Genomic DNA, 15,522 nt, shown 5'->3' on the forward strand with positions numbered 1-15,522 from the left:
GCAGACCATGGACCAGCAGCCAGGCATAGGGAGACAGCACCAGGGCCGGAAGTAAGTAGCAGGCCGCCCATAGGAACAACATTATGCCCCCCCCCCTGTGTACCTGCTGATGCGCCCCCCCCCCCCCTCCATATCTGCTGATGTAGCCGGTGTCCTGTCCTCTCCTCCTCCCCAGTGCTGGAGATGTCTCCTGTCACTTCCACAGCCGCTGCCATAGTGCTGCTAGGATATGGAGCAGCAGCCCTTCGTGTTTCACGACCCCCCTCCTGCGATTCGCCTCCCCCGCAACCCCCCTCCTGTATTTTACATCCACCCCCCCCCCCCCCCACCTGCCCCTCCAGTGATTCGCAGCGACCCCCACAACCACTGTCCTACATTTCGCGGACCCCTGCGAGAAGGGTAGATGCCGTGCTGCCCCCAGCAGATGTCATCCATAGGCACGTGCCTCACGTACCTAGTGCCCTGGACAGCACAGCATTTCAATTTTGGTGCCAGCCATGATGAGCTGCAGCTTGCAAACCGGCAGGCGTGGCTGCTTCTTATTGGCTGCTGGTCCACGAGATGCAATTTGCTTGTGGATGGCTCCAAATTTGAATTTCCGCTGCTGTCTCTCCATGCCTGGCTCCCCCTCTGTGATCTACTGTATGTCCTTGCCTGGGAATCCAGACCCAGAATCTGATAGGGGGCCTGGCAGGTACAGTTGTAAAACTGTTCCAGTGCAAAAGAAAATAATCACATTGTTGCTAATACTACACATGCATTAGCATATTGCAACAAAACAGACCTTCTGAGATGACATCTTTTCCATGTTAATAATCTACTATTGCAGATATTTGTGCTAAAATCATGGGATAGGGTGTGAGAATCAGAAGGCAAGAGATTTTGGGAGAGATTTCCCATTTGTTTAACGTGAAAAAACAGGTTGATTTTTTGCCATGGAAATGATTGGCGCTATTGGCCAGATGTATCAAGCTTTAAAAAGTGATAAAATGGAGAGTGAAAAATAGCCAGCCAATCAGCTTCTACCTGTCATGTTGTAGGCTGGATTTGAAAGATGACAGGTAGGAGCGGATTGGCTGGTTGTTTATCACTCTCCAGTTTATCACTTTTTGAAGCTTGATACATCTGACCCTTTATGAGAAAACACTCCCAAAATCTCTAAATTTAAATTCTAACACCCTAAAACATTTGTCCCCATGAATTGATGTTTTAATAAAAGCATCTCTGATAACGTGAATAAATCATTTACAAAAGTTTCTGCATTATTTAATACATAAAACAAGAAGATCATTTTGTGGCAAAAAGGGGACAAGTTACCGTTATCCAGTCTGTAAATGTTTGTTGAGCTTCTCTAGATAATTTCTGCCCAACTAGTCACAAAACAGACATAAGTTACAACACAAAAAACCCACCATACACTGTGGGCCTGGTTCAGCATGGATGACAGGAGCAAAATCTTTCTCTAAAACCATGCTGCACTGCAGGTGGGGCAGATGTAACATGTGCAGAGAGAGTTACATTTGGGTGCAGTGTGTTCAAACTGAAAACTAAATTGCAATGTTAAATTAAAGCAGCCAGTATTTACCCTGCACAAAAACAAATAAGATTTTTCTTATGTGATCCATGCTGATTAGTCCCTATGTTACATAGCTTGAACAATTTGTACTTATTACTTCACAGCTTCAGCTTTTATCTGAATTCAAAGCATTATTACCTACCTCACTGACAATGAGTATACATTGGCCGTGGAGTCACTATTTCTCAGAAGATAACTGCCGTCCTGTCCATTTGTAAGCAGAAGAGCTTCCGCTGCATGCCGGGACAGATTCTCATGGAACCACCTGATGAGGAAAATGAGATTTAATGAGTGTACACAAAACCACAGATTTTTTACATAAAATCTGTTGGATTCTATATATTACTTATTGTGAAGGCACAGCTGACTGAAGTTTCCGAAAGATCCGTCAACACTCTGTGTACAGTAGAGGAAATAGCTGTGTTACACATTCGGAAGCTATGATGGCACATTGTGAAATAGTCTATTGCAATATCAGCATGGTTTCCATGGAAACCATGGTTAGTCAAATGCAATGCTTTTTCCAGTTCGATTTACTTCATTGGTCTCCGGTAGCTCACGGCCATAGTTTGGGCAGCTCGTCTAGCCGCAGTACTGCTGTCAGCTGGGATTAAGTGACTGAAATCAGGGCCTGAATCCGGGAGCCACCACACGGCAGGAAGAGAGAATCTGGATGCCAATGGCAGCTGCAGAGAGATCCAGTGTCATTGTCCCATAGCAGACTGGAAGCTGCTCCGAAGACCCACGAAGACGCACATCACCGGTAGCCACTGGTGGGAGACAGCAGAACAGCTGACACTCCCACAGACATAAATGGGAAGGTAGATGGGAGTCACTGTGAGATGGAGAGGGGATCCGATGGAAGTTGGCCAGATAGGTCCGGGGACCTCATGAGAAATTAGCACTAAAAACCATTTTAGTAGCTCTTCTAGCAGTTTAATTTTTCTCGAGTAGCTCACTGCCCTAATAAGGTTGGCGACCACTGATTTACTTAATGGGTTCTGACATAATAAATCATTCAACGATGTCTAGGTCAACCCCAAAAGATCATCATGCACCAGGAAGACACTGAAAAAAAGTTGACACAAGCTCTGGCGTAACTATAGAGGGTGCAATAGGTGCTCTTGCTATGGGGCCAGTGGCTCAGGGGGGCCCCACTGGTCAAGCAAGCAAGGACCAATCGAACAAGAGGAGAATGAGTCTAATGTGAAAGCATACCCCTCTTAGGGCAAACTCACATTCTCGCATACCCCTCTCAGGACAAACACACACTCCTGACTGAGCCCTGTATGGCTGGCTGTGTGTATCATGCTTGGTAGGCTCCCTCCTCCAGCCGACCCCGGAAGCAACACCCGATAGCCCAGTGAATCCGACTGCTCCAGCCTGTAGCAATAGAAAAAGCTCTGCTAGCAGCTAAAACGAGAGCGGGTTTACTCCCCAGCACTTCAGGACTCAAGAACTAAGACAGACAGTGAATCATATACAGACCAGCTTGCAGCCTGATAACCACCAAATATTGCTGCTAATCTGAATTTAGTGAACTAGAAAGGATCAATTCCAACATATATTGTACTGCATGTAAATGGTTAGCAAAATGTGTGTTTTTTTATTTGATTTTTTAAATAAAGTATATATAATTACATGTCTGATCCTGTGCCATCCCCATGATGCTCCATTATTTGAGGCATCTGTCTCTTACGCCCAGTACACACAGGGTGACTGCAGGATAACGCAATGTGTGCGGAGCCATCTGTGCTGATAGGGGTATTGCCTATTGTTTATAGGAAAAACCCAGCAATTTAGCAGGATAAATAGTTAAAGCCCGGCCTATACACACGGAGCGATCCATACTTCATTTCTAAGCAATCTAGTCAGATCGCTTAGAAATGGGGTTAAAATCTCCCTGTGTATATGCTCCTTTACCAAGATGACAAACAATAGGTATTCTGCATATACTGTACACAACTGTGTTTGAGTGCCACAGTACTACACACATGTGGAGCATACATACCTACTTTCAATGTCTCCTCTCTGGGAAAAGCCTGGAAAGAAGACATTGGTGGACACATTGTAGGGTGGGTCCAAGCTGTCATGGCATTATGCTCTATCCCACCACCTGAAATTGCAGCAATTAAATAACTGGTTTGCAAGGAGGGGGAAGGGTTAAATGTTTCTCTAGTTAGCATTGTCCACTACAATTGTAGCTGCAAATCCTGCCTACATTATTAGGAAGCGGGAAGATATGGGAGATCCTGCCTCTTTTCTGGGGATGTGGGGGACTACCTGAAAAATCACGAGTCTCCCACAACTTTCAGTAGAGTAGGCATGTATGATGTGTGTAGTTATAAGCTGTGTGTAACCCTGTAATGCTTCTCCACATAACCTGTATCTAGTCCACATGTCTACTACTTTTTACCTGTGAATACCACAAGAGAGTACAGTATTTATCACCTATTAATACCACAAAATAGTACACACGCCTACTATTTATCACCTGTGAACACTACAAGATTGCGCACACGTCTACTATTTATCACCTGTGAATACCTCAAGATAATAGTAAACACAAATTTATTTATTTACAGTTATGTATATAGCGCACTCAAATTCTGCAGCGCTTTATAGAGAATATATTAAAACATTCACATCAGTCCCTGTCCCACTGGAGCTTACAATCTATATTCCCTTCCACATGTACAGTACATGCACACACATTCATTCTAGGGTTAAGTTTGAGGCAGTAATGCTAACCATTACACTGTCCGTGCTGCCCAAATCAACATTAGTTAAATATGTAAACATGCAATACTACAGTAATAAATCCAACAATTCCAGAATATCAGGTCTGTACTGTAAATGTGCAAATTACAAATAAAGATTGCTGTCTGAGATTTATTCAGAGTTAATCGCTGATGTGTGAATCACAGATCAAGCTGTTATAATGTATGTCAGCGGTGGGGAACCTCCGGCCCGAGGAGGTCTTTGTGGCCCGCTCACCCGCCCGGCGGCTGTGTAGCGCATCAAGTACAGGGGAAATCTTGCAAGAGCTACCGACCTCTCGTGAGATTTCCTCTGTATCAGACTCCCTGCACAGCCGCTGGACCACACACTCACACAGACAGGCGACTCGTGCAGCTGCAGGAGCGCGGGACGGCTGCCGCAGGGTGATTTGTACATTTTTTTTTTTTAAATGGGCCGAGGCATTATGCCTCAATGCAAATGGCCCTGGAACCCCAAAAGGGGCGCCGAAAAAACATGCGGCGGGGGCGGGCGCAAAATAGTTAGTTACGCCCCTGCTACCACGGACAATTCTGGATATACTGAATATTTCATCTACCCAGCTACACACCAGGAGACTTTGCAGGAACGGAGTCACCCACCAGTGGTTATATTAAATACGGTACCCTATGAACTGGACTATTTTTTCAACACCCCTCTTTTTTATCATTACCATTTTTTTATTGTCTTTTTAATTTTTATTCTTATCATTTCATGCTAAACTTCATGTTTTTATAATTAAAACTTTGACATATTTTCATACCACTGGCACACATTTCCATTTTTACTTTTAATAATGTTATTGTCAGCGCAGTGTATCCCTTTGTGTTTCTCTTATACTCACATTTGACCAGAGTGGAAAATCATTTCATGGTTCGTGACTTGCATATGGATTTCCGAAAGGATAGCAAATAGCAATATCTTTGCAATTCATTCACACGACTTGTACAAGGCTGTTTTTTTCTGTCCGGGCAGCAGCTATCTACTCGCAGTCATCTGCAACATTGATCAGGCCTTTGTTCATAGCTACTTAAAAGTATTTGCCTATTTACTAAGATTACCACTTTATTGCATTTAACTGTAGTAGCATCCGCTGAAAAGAGTGTTGCACTGCAGAACTGTACTGTAATGTAGGGAATTAAACAAAACAAACACTTTTTAAGGTAACTTTTGCTCATACATAATAATTCTAATAAACCAAATATCAGCAAGTTTCTCTTCCCCTTTTCTTGATTTTAGAGAGTTTATGTTTTAACCCATTGAGATTCACAATGCCATTTGTTCAACTAATCAAGCAATAAAATGGAAAGATGTACCCATTTAATATCCCTAATATTAACCCATTTGCTACCACAGTATAATTTGCTACCACACTCGAATCCCTGGTCAACCTCCAGAGGTGCAGATTTTTAAGGGTGGGGTGCAGGAAAATCATTCTGCCTAATTTGGTTGCAATCAAGGGCTTGGAATCTTCATTTTCCTACTTGTCCCATGCTCTAACATTCTTATGGTGGGTACATGATATGCTCCTTGAGCGATATCGGTATCAATGTACCTTGAACTACCTGGTAAACGATCTAGTGCATACACGGTGAGCAATATCACTAATGATTTCGTTCAGTGAAATCAACACCCCCCAAACATACAGTCGTTGACGATATAGTCAACACTGAGCTGCATGTAGAGATGACTGCTGAGAGGGGGCGTTTACAATATAGTGCATACACACTAGATGATATGCATGATATATCGTTAATGATATCATTATTGTGCATAGCGTTACCAATATATTGTGCAGTGTGTACCTTAAAGCTGGCCATACACTTATACAATTTGGGACCTTTTCACCTGATTCCAATGCACCTAACCTCCAATTCCAATCCGATGCACAGATCTGGAGATCTCAAGTGTCGCACGTAAGATTTGTCGGATCCGGCAGCACATGCTGGGGGTCGCATACAATACATTGTATGCTAAAGGACTGCCTACAAAAATGAAAAGAGGTGATGGTGTCTATAGCATCCAATCAAGTTTCTGTTTATCATTTTTGAGGGATGCAATAGAGAAATGATAGACAATGGGCAACATCGCCTCTTTTTATATTTAGAAGCTTTAATAAATTCACAACTTAGATTTTGCACCTCTATCTATATGCCTCACCTCTTATGTATTTCCTCCAATTGAATCTGAAGATACACTAGTGCGATTTGGACCAATTTCATCCGATTCCGACAAATCGGGCCAAGAAATCGTGTGGAATTGGACCAAATCACCTGTGTATGACATTGATCCAACCCAATGCACAGTTGCATTAGGTCAGAGTTGGAGGAGGTGGGACATGCTACACATAAAATAAATCATGTGAGCAGATCAAGGGTGCATCTTAGCACCCACGATAATTCGCATCCGACTTCCCTTGAACTCCGCCAGCAGCTCTCAGTGAGTCCTTTTACATATGGTAAAACATTGCTGCTGACCCCAATTAATTAACTGTACAGATAGCACCAGCAGTACACTGCCTGTTAAGAAAGTGAGGGCAGTGTCACATCTACAACATTCCGAAAGCTCAGCACATGTTACAGGACAGACCTGCCATTAGAGCTGCAGCACCATATTACAGCCCATTACAGACCCTAGAAATACATTGTGGCTGCAGCAGCTGCAGACTCTAGCAGCTCATTTAAGCTGGCCGAAAGCAGGAGTGGCTTCACATTGAAAGCACTCTCTGATGTTTGCAGTCCTCCAGACTGCCTGTCTAGCAGGTGATTAGCTGATACTGCTTCCAATGGGAATCACTGGGGCTCACTGGTGGTGGCAGATTTATACTATAGCATGTGATCAGCTGAGGGCAGATGTATTAAGCTTTAACAAGAGATAAATCCAAGGGTGATAAGGAGAGATAAACACCCAGCCAATCACCTGCTAACTGCCATGTCACAGGCTGTGTTTGAAAAAAGTCAGTAAGGAGCTGATTGGCTGAACGTTTATCTCTCCTTATCACCCTTGGATTTATCTCTTGTTAAAGCTGAATACATCTGCCCCAGTGCTTCCAATGGGAATCACGGGGGCTCATTGGTGGTGGCAGATTTTTACTATGGGGGCTGCAGCCCCTAGGTAAAATCCATTGCTGCTAAACTTATGTAATAAATCAAATTAAAAACAGAAAATATAATGTGATATGCATTTTAAAGCTGGTAGAGGAGGGTTGAGAATAGATGGATAATCATAGCTACAAGCTTATGAATTGAAGCAGAGATAATATATTGGGGTGTGACTTAGAAGTTGTTGGTACTTGTAAGCTTTTGTTAATATTCTAGACACAATGGGAATAAAATGCGTTAACCAGTAATTGCAGTGGTAATTAAGTGAAATAAATCTCCTGGCAACTAGCATTTATGTGATAATCCACAATAAACCACCATACCAACATTTTGTACATGCCCTGAGCATGCTGATATTTGACAACCAGCATCATAACCAGAAAGGAGAAACCAGTTCCACAAATGGTTGTACGATCAGGGTTTGGACTAAGCAACCAAAAAGGTGACGGATCCGTAATATTCCCGAATCCCTACTTTGTGTGTGTTCTTAAGGGGTACTTTATCATAAGGGAATGACCTCTAAGGAGACAACACAAATGATGGACACACGCCGAGAGTCTTCTAGTAACATGGCTTTCACAGCTGTGAGCAACTTAATTTGGATCGGGCTTATTTGTACCTCGTGCAGAAGACTGTAAGCAATATACAGCTCACTTTGTACTGGCTCTAGCACATGGCTTATCTTGTGTTGACAGATGTAAACTGCAGGCATACTAGACATGGCAAGTTAGGTTTATAACACACTGATATATATACAGGTTGAGTATGCCTTATCCAAAATGCTCAGGACCAGAAGAATTTTGGAAAATGACCGTATTTTGGAATATTTTATATTTGAATGAGGTATCTTGCATTTTATGCTGTATAAACACATCAAACACATGAAATACACACAAATACATTTTATTTGTGCTTGAAACAAGGTTTCAAAACATGAAATAAAGTACTGAATGTGAATGCCAAGCAATCATTTTCTTGTACATATTTACTGCCAGTTACATGTTATTTATTTCCCAAGTAGTGCCAGTTACAGATGTCCCCAGTAGTGCCAGTTACAGATGTCCCCAGTAGTGCCAGTTACAGATGTCCCCAGTAGTGCCAGTTACAGATGTCCCCAGTAGTGCCAGTTACAGATGTCCCCAGTAGGTTTTTACCAAAAAATAATAGTACATTTTGGACACTATGGTTTTCAGAATATTTTGGATAATGGATATGTTAGATTTTTGGGGGATGAATAGTGTAAATCAGTGTTATCTGGTTGCCATATTATTAGAACAATTCCAATTTTACATGTTAGAAATAGGTTTGTCTCAATAAACTACCTACCTATATATATTATATATCATTTTAGTTGCTCTTCTTTGTACAGTCTCTAATGTATTTATATCCTTCTGGAGATATGGCCTCCAGAACTGAACACAATACTCTAGGTGAGGTCGTACCAATGACCTATACAGTGGCATTATTACTTCTTTCTTTCTACTGCTGATACCTCTCCCTATGCAACCAAGCATCTGACTTGCCTTCTTCATTGCTTTGTTACATTGCCTACCTGCTTTTAAGTCCCCTGAAATAGTGACACCTAGATCCCTCTCTTCCTCAGTAGTTTCCTTTATAGTGCCATTTATACTATATTGAGTCTTTGGATTTTTGAGACCCAAGTGCATGATTTTGCATTTTTTGGCATTAAACTGTAGTTGCCATTCTCTTGACCATTTCTCTAATCTGCCTAGATCCTCAATCATTTGTTTTACCCCTCCTGGTGTGTCTACCCTGTTGCATACCTTTGTGTCATCTGCAAAAAGGCACATTTTACCCTCAATTCCATTTGCAATATCACCAATAAAGATATTAAAAAGCACCGGTCCAAGTACAGATCCCTGGGGTACTCCACTTGTAACCTTTCCCTCCTTTGACTGTACTCCGTTTACTACAACTCTCTGTTTTCTGTCCTGCAACCACGCTCTTATCCATTCAACTATCGTAGAATCCAATCTCAAGCTTTCAAGTTTATTTAACAGTCTGCGATGTGGGACAGTGTCAAAAGCTTTACTAAAGTCTAGATAAGCTACATCTACAGCCCCACCTTGATCTATTACTTTAGTCACCCAGTCAAAAAAGTCAATAAGATTTGTTTGACATGATCTTCCCCCAGTAAACCCATGCTGTTTTGGATCCTGTAAATTGCTGGTTTTGAGATATTCTACAACTCTTTGTTTTAAGAGTGTTTCCATCAATTTCCCTACTACTGATGTAAGGCTCACTGGTCGATAGTTGCTTACCTCTTCCTTGCTTCCACTTTTGTGCAGTGGGACTACATTCGCTGTTTTCCAGTCCTCTGGGATTACTCCAGTAGCTAGTGACTGGTTGAATAATTCTGTTATTGGTTTTACCAGCTCCCCTTTAAGCTCTTTTAGTATCCTTGGATGTATCCCATCTGGCCCCATTGATTTATCCACTTTCAGTTTTGAGAGTTCTGTGAGGACTTTCTCCTCTGTAAATGTACTTGTCTCTCCCTCAGTTTTCTGACTATACTTGCAACTTAACTGTGGCCCCTTCCCCTCTCTTTCAGCAGTGAATACTGAGCAGAAATAATTATTAATATTATCTGCTATTACATTGTCCCCCTCAAGAAAACTTCCACTCTTTGTCTTCAGTCTAATTATTCCACTTTTTGTTTTTCTCCTTTCACTTATATACCTAAAAAAAGTTTTCCCCCCTTTACCCACTGACTGGGCCATTTTCTCTTCAGCCTGTGCTTTTGCACATCTGATTACCTTCTTAGCCTCCTTCTGTCTAACAAGATACACCTCTTTGTCCTCATTCTTCTGCGTCTGCTTAAATTTCTTAAAGGCCAACTTTTTTGCTTTCACAATACTTGCTACTTCTTTTGCAAACCACAATGGCTTTCTTTTTCTTGTGTTTTTCCTAACTCTTTTGACACAAAGTTCTGTTGCTTTTAGAATTGCACTTTTTAATTTTTCCCACTTATCCTGCACTCCTTCCAAGTTCTTCCACTCTGCCAAAGAATGTATATAAATAATGCTGTTCATTTAAGATATAGGTTACATACTTGTAGATAAGAAGGTGAGTGAAGTGGAAAATTATGTAAAGAAGAGCAAATTACTGTACACAATAATATAATAATAATAATAGTTATTATTACTAACCTGTATTTATATGGCACCACAAGAGATCCGTAGTGCCCAATTACAGAGTATAAAAATGAATAAACAAAACAATGGCTTACAGTTGAACATAGTAGAGGACAAGTACAGGGAACATAAGCTTAGCTGCTTACGCAGAGGACACTGGAATAAGCCACAGGATTTGGTACCATCAAAAATGGTTTAATAAGTAAAAGCACATCAGGGAAGAGGGCCCTGCTCTTGAGAGCTTACGGTCTACAGTGTAATAATAATAATAATAATAATAATAATAATAATAGCAGCTATTTATATAGCAGTTTTCTCTCAATATGGGGTACATTTACTAAAGCCTCTGAAAGTCAAAAGAGATGTTACCCAAAGCGACCAATCAGACTCTGTCTATCATTTTCTAGGAAGCAATACAAAAATAACAGAATCTGATTGGTTTCTATGGGCAACATTGCCTGTTTTAGAAACTTTAGTAAATTTACCACAAGTGTTTAGAAAATGTTTTTCAAAAGATGTTCACAGTGTTGCACAATTACACCTGTAAGACCTGTCACTAATTGCATGGATTATACCATGTTCTCATTGCCACCCCTGCAAAATCCCAGGTTTTTGATCATGGGTTTTTACAGGGGCACAGAGCATCGTAGCTCATAAACCCCTTTCACACTGCACCATGGAAATTCCTGGGTCTGCCCTGTTCACACTGGTTCCCAGGTCTGCCCTGACAACAATTGTGAGGAATCTAAGAGCATTTTTTATTGGCTGTTGAAAGAGAAGCTTTGATTGGCTGTTTAAAGAGCAGCTTTGATTGTCCATAGGGGCACCACCTCTCTTCCTCTGGTTGAGATCATGTACCTTGGAGTACTGCTTATGAAGTGCTTTAAGTTTGTTCACAACCTGTTGCTGAGTTTTATCAATGCATGGTCAGACAGTAGTAGTACACTGTTAAATCCTTGACAGTGCCATGCACTTGCTTTTTTATTTTTCTCCTCCCCTCTCACAGTCAACAGCTCCAGCGCCTCCTCATCCCTTCAGTGCACCATCTCATCTCCTCTCTGCAGCATTAAATGGACGTCATATGTCACCTGATCTCATTCCCCAATCAGACTGACTTTTCACATCCTGTGTGAAAATCCCGGGTTCACACTGGTAAAACTCATGTAATTCCCAGGAATAACACTGCAAAATAACGGTGTGCAATTCCCTATGAATTGCACCCGGGAGTTTCACTCACACCCATACATACTGAGGCACGACACAGGAAATTACTGCTTGCCCTGGCAAAATCCAGGGTTTTTGTGGCAGTGAGAACTGGGTATAAGAAGAATTTGTGTATAGGAGTAAATTTTTGTTTGTGTTACATAGTTACATAGTAGGTAAGGCTGTAAAAAGACTTGCGTCCATCTAGTTCAACCTGGTATAGATATCCATTGCTGATTTGGTAGGTTCTGATATTTTACAGACAGATTATATTTCTTATTTGTACCCATGGATGTTTTTTTCCAGTAAATGTTTGTCCAACTTTGCCTTGAACGCATTTAATGAGCCAGCCGTTACCACCTCTCTGGGATGAGAGTTCCAGAGTTTGACCGTAAAGAAATTATTTCTACTAGCTGAATGAAATCTTTTTTCTTCTAATCTATACTCATGCCCTCGTGTCCTAGATTCCTTTCTAGTAGAAAAGAGGGTGCGTGACAGTTCCTTATATTGGCCCTTGATATACTTGAACATGTTGAGCATGTCCCCCCTTAAACGTCTCTTTTCCAATGTAAATAGTCCCAAATTGCTTAATCTCTCCCCTTAGCTTAAATTCTCCATTCCCCTAATAAGCTTTGTTGCTCGCCTTTGGATTTTTTCTAATTGTATGATGTCCTTTTTATAGCGTGGGGCCCAGAACTGCACTCCGTACTCGAGGTGAGGTCTCACCAATCAATGCTTTATACAGTGGCATAATTACCCTTGAGTCCCTAGTTTACATTCCCCTCTTAATACATGCCAGAATTTTGTTGGCCTTTTTTGTAGCTACATTACATCCCAGTTTGCTGTCTATTTGGACTCCTAGATCCTCTTCAAGTATGGAATTACCCAGTTCCTCTCCGCTAAGGTTGTAACTTGCACACTGGTTGTGTCTCCCAAAGTGCATAACCTTACATTTAACCTCTTTTTCCATTTTTTTGCCCACTCATCTAGAATTGCAAGATCATTTTGAAGCATGGTGACATCTTCTGATGATTTGATGACTTTGCTAAGTTTTGTATCGTTTGCAAAGATGGATACATTGCTGAGTAACCCTATCCCAATATCGTTAATAAAAATGTTAAACAAAATGGGCCCCAAAACCGAACCCTGGGGCACTCCACTTTGTACCGGTATTGTATCTGATACGGCACCATTCACAACCACTCTTTGTTCTCTATTACATAGCCAATTCCCTACCCATCTGCAGATATTTTCACCCAATCCTAGTGTTGATGTAAGTATCAGGAATAAATAATTCTCATATATATTCAGCTATAAACAAAAATTATGCAAATGATATTTAGCTTTCCATTTATGAAAGTAACACCTGCTTCCTGTGCTATAGGACAATGAAGTGCAGCATTGTGTCACTAAACCCATCTGGGATACGGTCATATTGTCTACAGCATTTAGGTCTACAAGCATTAGGTCTACACCACTAGGTCGACCTGCATTAAGGTCGACCATGCATTTAGGTAGACATGCATTTAGGTCAACATGACTGAAGGTCGACATGACTGAAGGTCGACATGGTCATTAGGTCAACAGGGTCATTAGGTCGACTTTTATAAGGTCATTAGGTTGCCATGGGGAAGGTCGACAAGCAAAAGGTCGACATGGGGTCATTTGACTGTTTTATGAGTCGACATGTGCCGACAGGCGGTATTTCATGCCCTAGCATCCACTAGGGCAGGGGTGGGGAACCTCAGGCCCTGGGGCCGTATGCGGCCCCCGTAGCCGGTGTGAGTGGCCCTCCCACCCTTTGCCAGGAGTCAAGTACAGGGGAATTCTCGCAAGAAGTTGGTAGTTCTTGCGAGATTCCTTTTAATTAACAGCAGCTGGAGACTGCCAGTCCTATTCAGTGGCAGCCGCCAGAGCGTCAAACGGCTGCAGCTGTACAATATGTTAGAGAAATTTTTACATATGGCCCCCGAAGGATTTTTTCCCCATACAAACGGCCCTTGGCACAAAAAAGGTTCCTCACCCCTGCACTAGGGCGTAATGGGAGAATAAAATAGTGTGCTGAGCGTAGCGAGGCACCGTGCCTGAAGCATGGCGAGCGCAGCGAGCCATGCGACGGGACGCAGTGCTATGTTGACTGTGTCGACACTTGAAAAAAAAAAAAAAAACCATGTCGACTTTTTCACTGTCCACGTAATGACCCTGTCGACCTTATACCTGTCGACCTAATGACGCGGTCGACCTAACACCTGTCACCCTAACACCTGTCGACCTAATGACCCTGTTGACCTAACCCATGTAGACCTTCAGTCAGGTGAGGAGGGTCAAGTTAAGAGACGGGGGGATAAAACACAAGATACTGTATGATGTAGGAAGGTGGCAGGATGGGATAAAATGAGACATTAAAGATAGGTGTTTAAGGACAAAAGGTCAGGAGAATGGGCCCAAAAAAATAGCGGTGTGTGCATACACTGTGGCTGGACATACTGCTAGTGCATGCAGTATCCAGGACCTGATTAGTGTGTGCTACCTGCAATCTTTTATCTGCATTCTTTTATGGATAACTGTTCTTATTGCACTAGTATTTCTTGTACATCGTAATTTTGTCTGTAAGAATTTGTTTTCTCGCTGATAATAATAATAAATTAAATTAAATTCAATGACAGGAGATAAGGAGATGATCAAGGGCGTAACTACCATAGGTGCAAGGGGTGCAGCTGCTATGGGGCCCAGAGCTGAAGGGGGCCCATCTTTACTGTCTAAGTAATATGTTTTACATACATTTATCACCATCAGTTGCTAAATAGGGGGCCCTTACAAACTTTTGCAATGGGGCCAAAGAATATCTAGGTAGGCCTCTGGAGATGATAAATATAGAACATATATCTGAGAACAGTACAGGTAAGAATTAGTGAGACAGGGACATAAACAAGACATGGGGGAGGCATGGGTAAGATATAATGAGGAGGAGACACATGACTCCAGATGAAGTGAAGGTCAAAGATGAGAAACAGGTACAAAGAGTGTAGCACAAAGACCCAGTAGTGATGCACACAAGACATCAGTAGCAGAGAAATAGCTTAATACAAAGAGGTGTATACACAAGACAAAACATGTGCAGAAAAGACAGAAACCCACAAGAGAGTAACCTGGAAAAGGAACAGGGGTAGAAGAAGAGCATAGATAAGATGTGGTGGACAATAGACAAGATACAGCCGGAGAGCGGCACATATACAGGAAGAGAGAGAAATAGGTGGTTGCACATTTGGCCCTTCTCAAAGTCAGCAGGATGAGGGATGAGTGTGAATATGCTGAGCTTGGTTGAAGGTCAAGCCCCCGGATTTTCAATATTAGCATCCTCCATGTTAATGGCAGGACACTGATGACTAAAGAAGGAAGGAGCACTGTTTCCAGCATCCTCTATACAAGCATATAGAAGATTTATAGAAGCACACCATGCGAAAAGTTACACTAGGTCAAAGCTAGCAACTGCAAAACAGGAGGGGAAGAGTGATAGGGAGAAAAACCATTAAACCTTAACACCACATGATAGTCCTATTACAAATCTGGTCAATGAAGAGGACCCATATAACCTGCAACAGTTCCAGCCCTTTGGATTTGCTGCTCCAATTAAGAACCAATTTACCCTCCTATATGATATTTTACATTTATTTATTTCAACTTTTGATGACTCTTGAACGCAATCATT

At 41.9% G+C, this 15,522-nt stretch overlaps 1 protein-coding gene across 2 annotated transcripts in view; it reads right to left on the reverse strand.

Annotated features, from left to right (window-relative positions):
- Window positions 1–15,522, reverse strand: part of DAPP1 (dual adaptor of phosphotyrosine and 3-phosphoinositides 1) — a 75,869-nt gene that overhangs the window by 36,402 nt on the left and 23,945 nt on the right. Inside the window, exons 1-2 of one of the 2 annotated variants that reach the window (XM_083179041.1) lie at window positions 5,199–5,333; window positions 1,719–1,841 (exon numbers count right to left, since the gene is read on the reverse strand). In XM_083179041.1, the coding sequence (XP_083035167.1) occupies window positions 1,719–1,841; window positions 5,199–5,242 (167 nt within the window). In that variant the 5' untranslated portion in view covers window positions 5,243–5,333. Of the gene's footprint in view, window positions 1–1,718; window positions 1,842–5,198; window positions 5,334–15,522 lie in introns of those variants that run through there. The other variant, XM_083179040.1, reaches the window with a different exon arrangement.

Source organism: Crinia signifera, chromosome 1, assembly GCF_055691185.1.
Source record: "Crinia signifera chromosome 1, ASM5569118v1, whole genome shotgun sequence".
Taxonomy (NCBI): domain Eukaryota; kingdom Metazoa; phylum Chordata; class Amphibia; order Anura; family Myobatrachidae; genus Crinia; species Crinia signifera.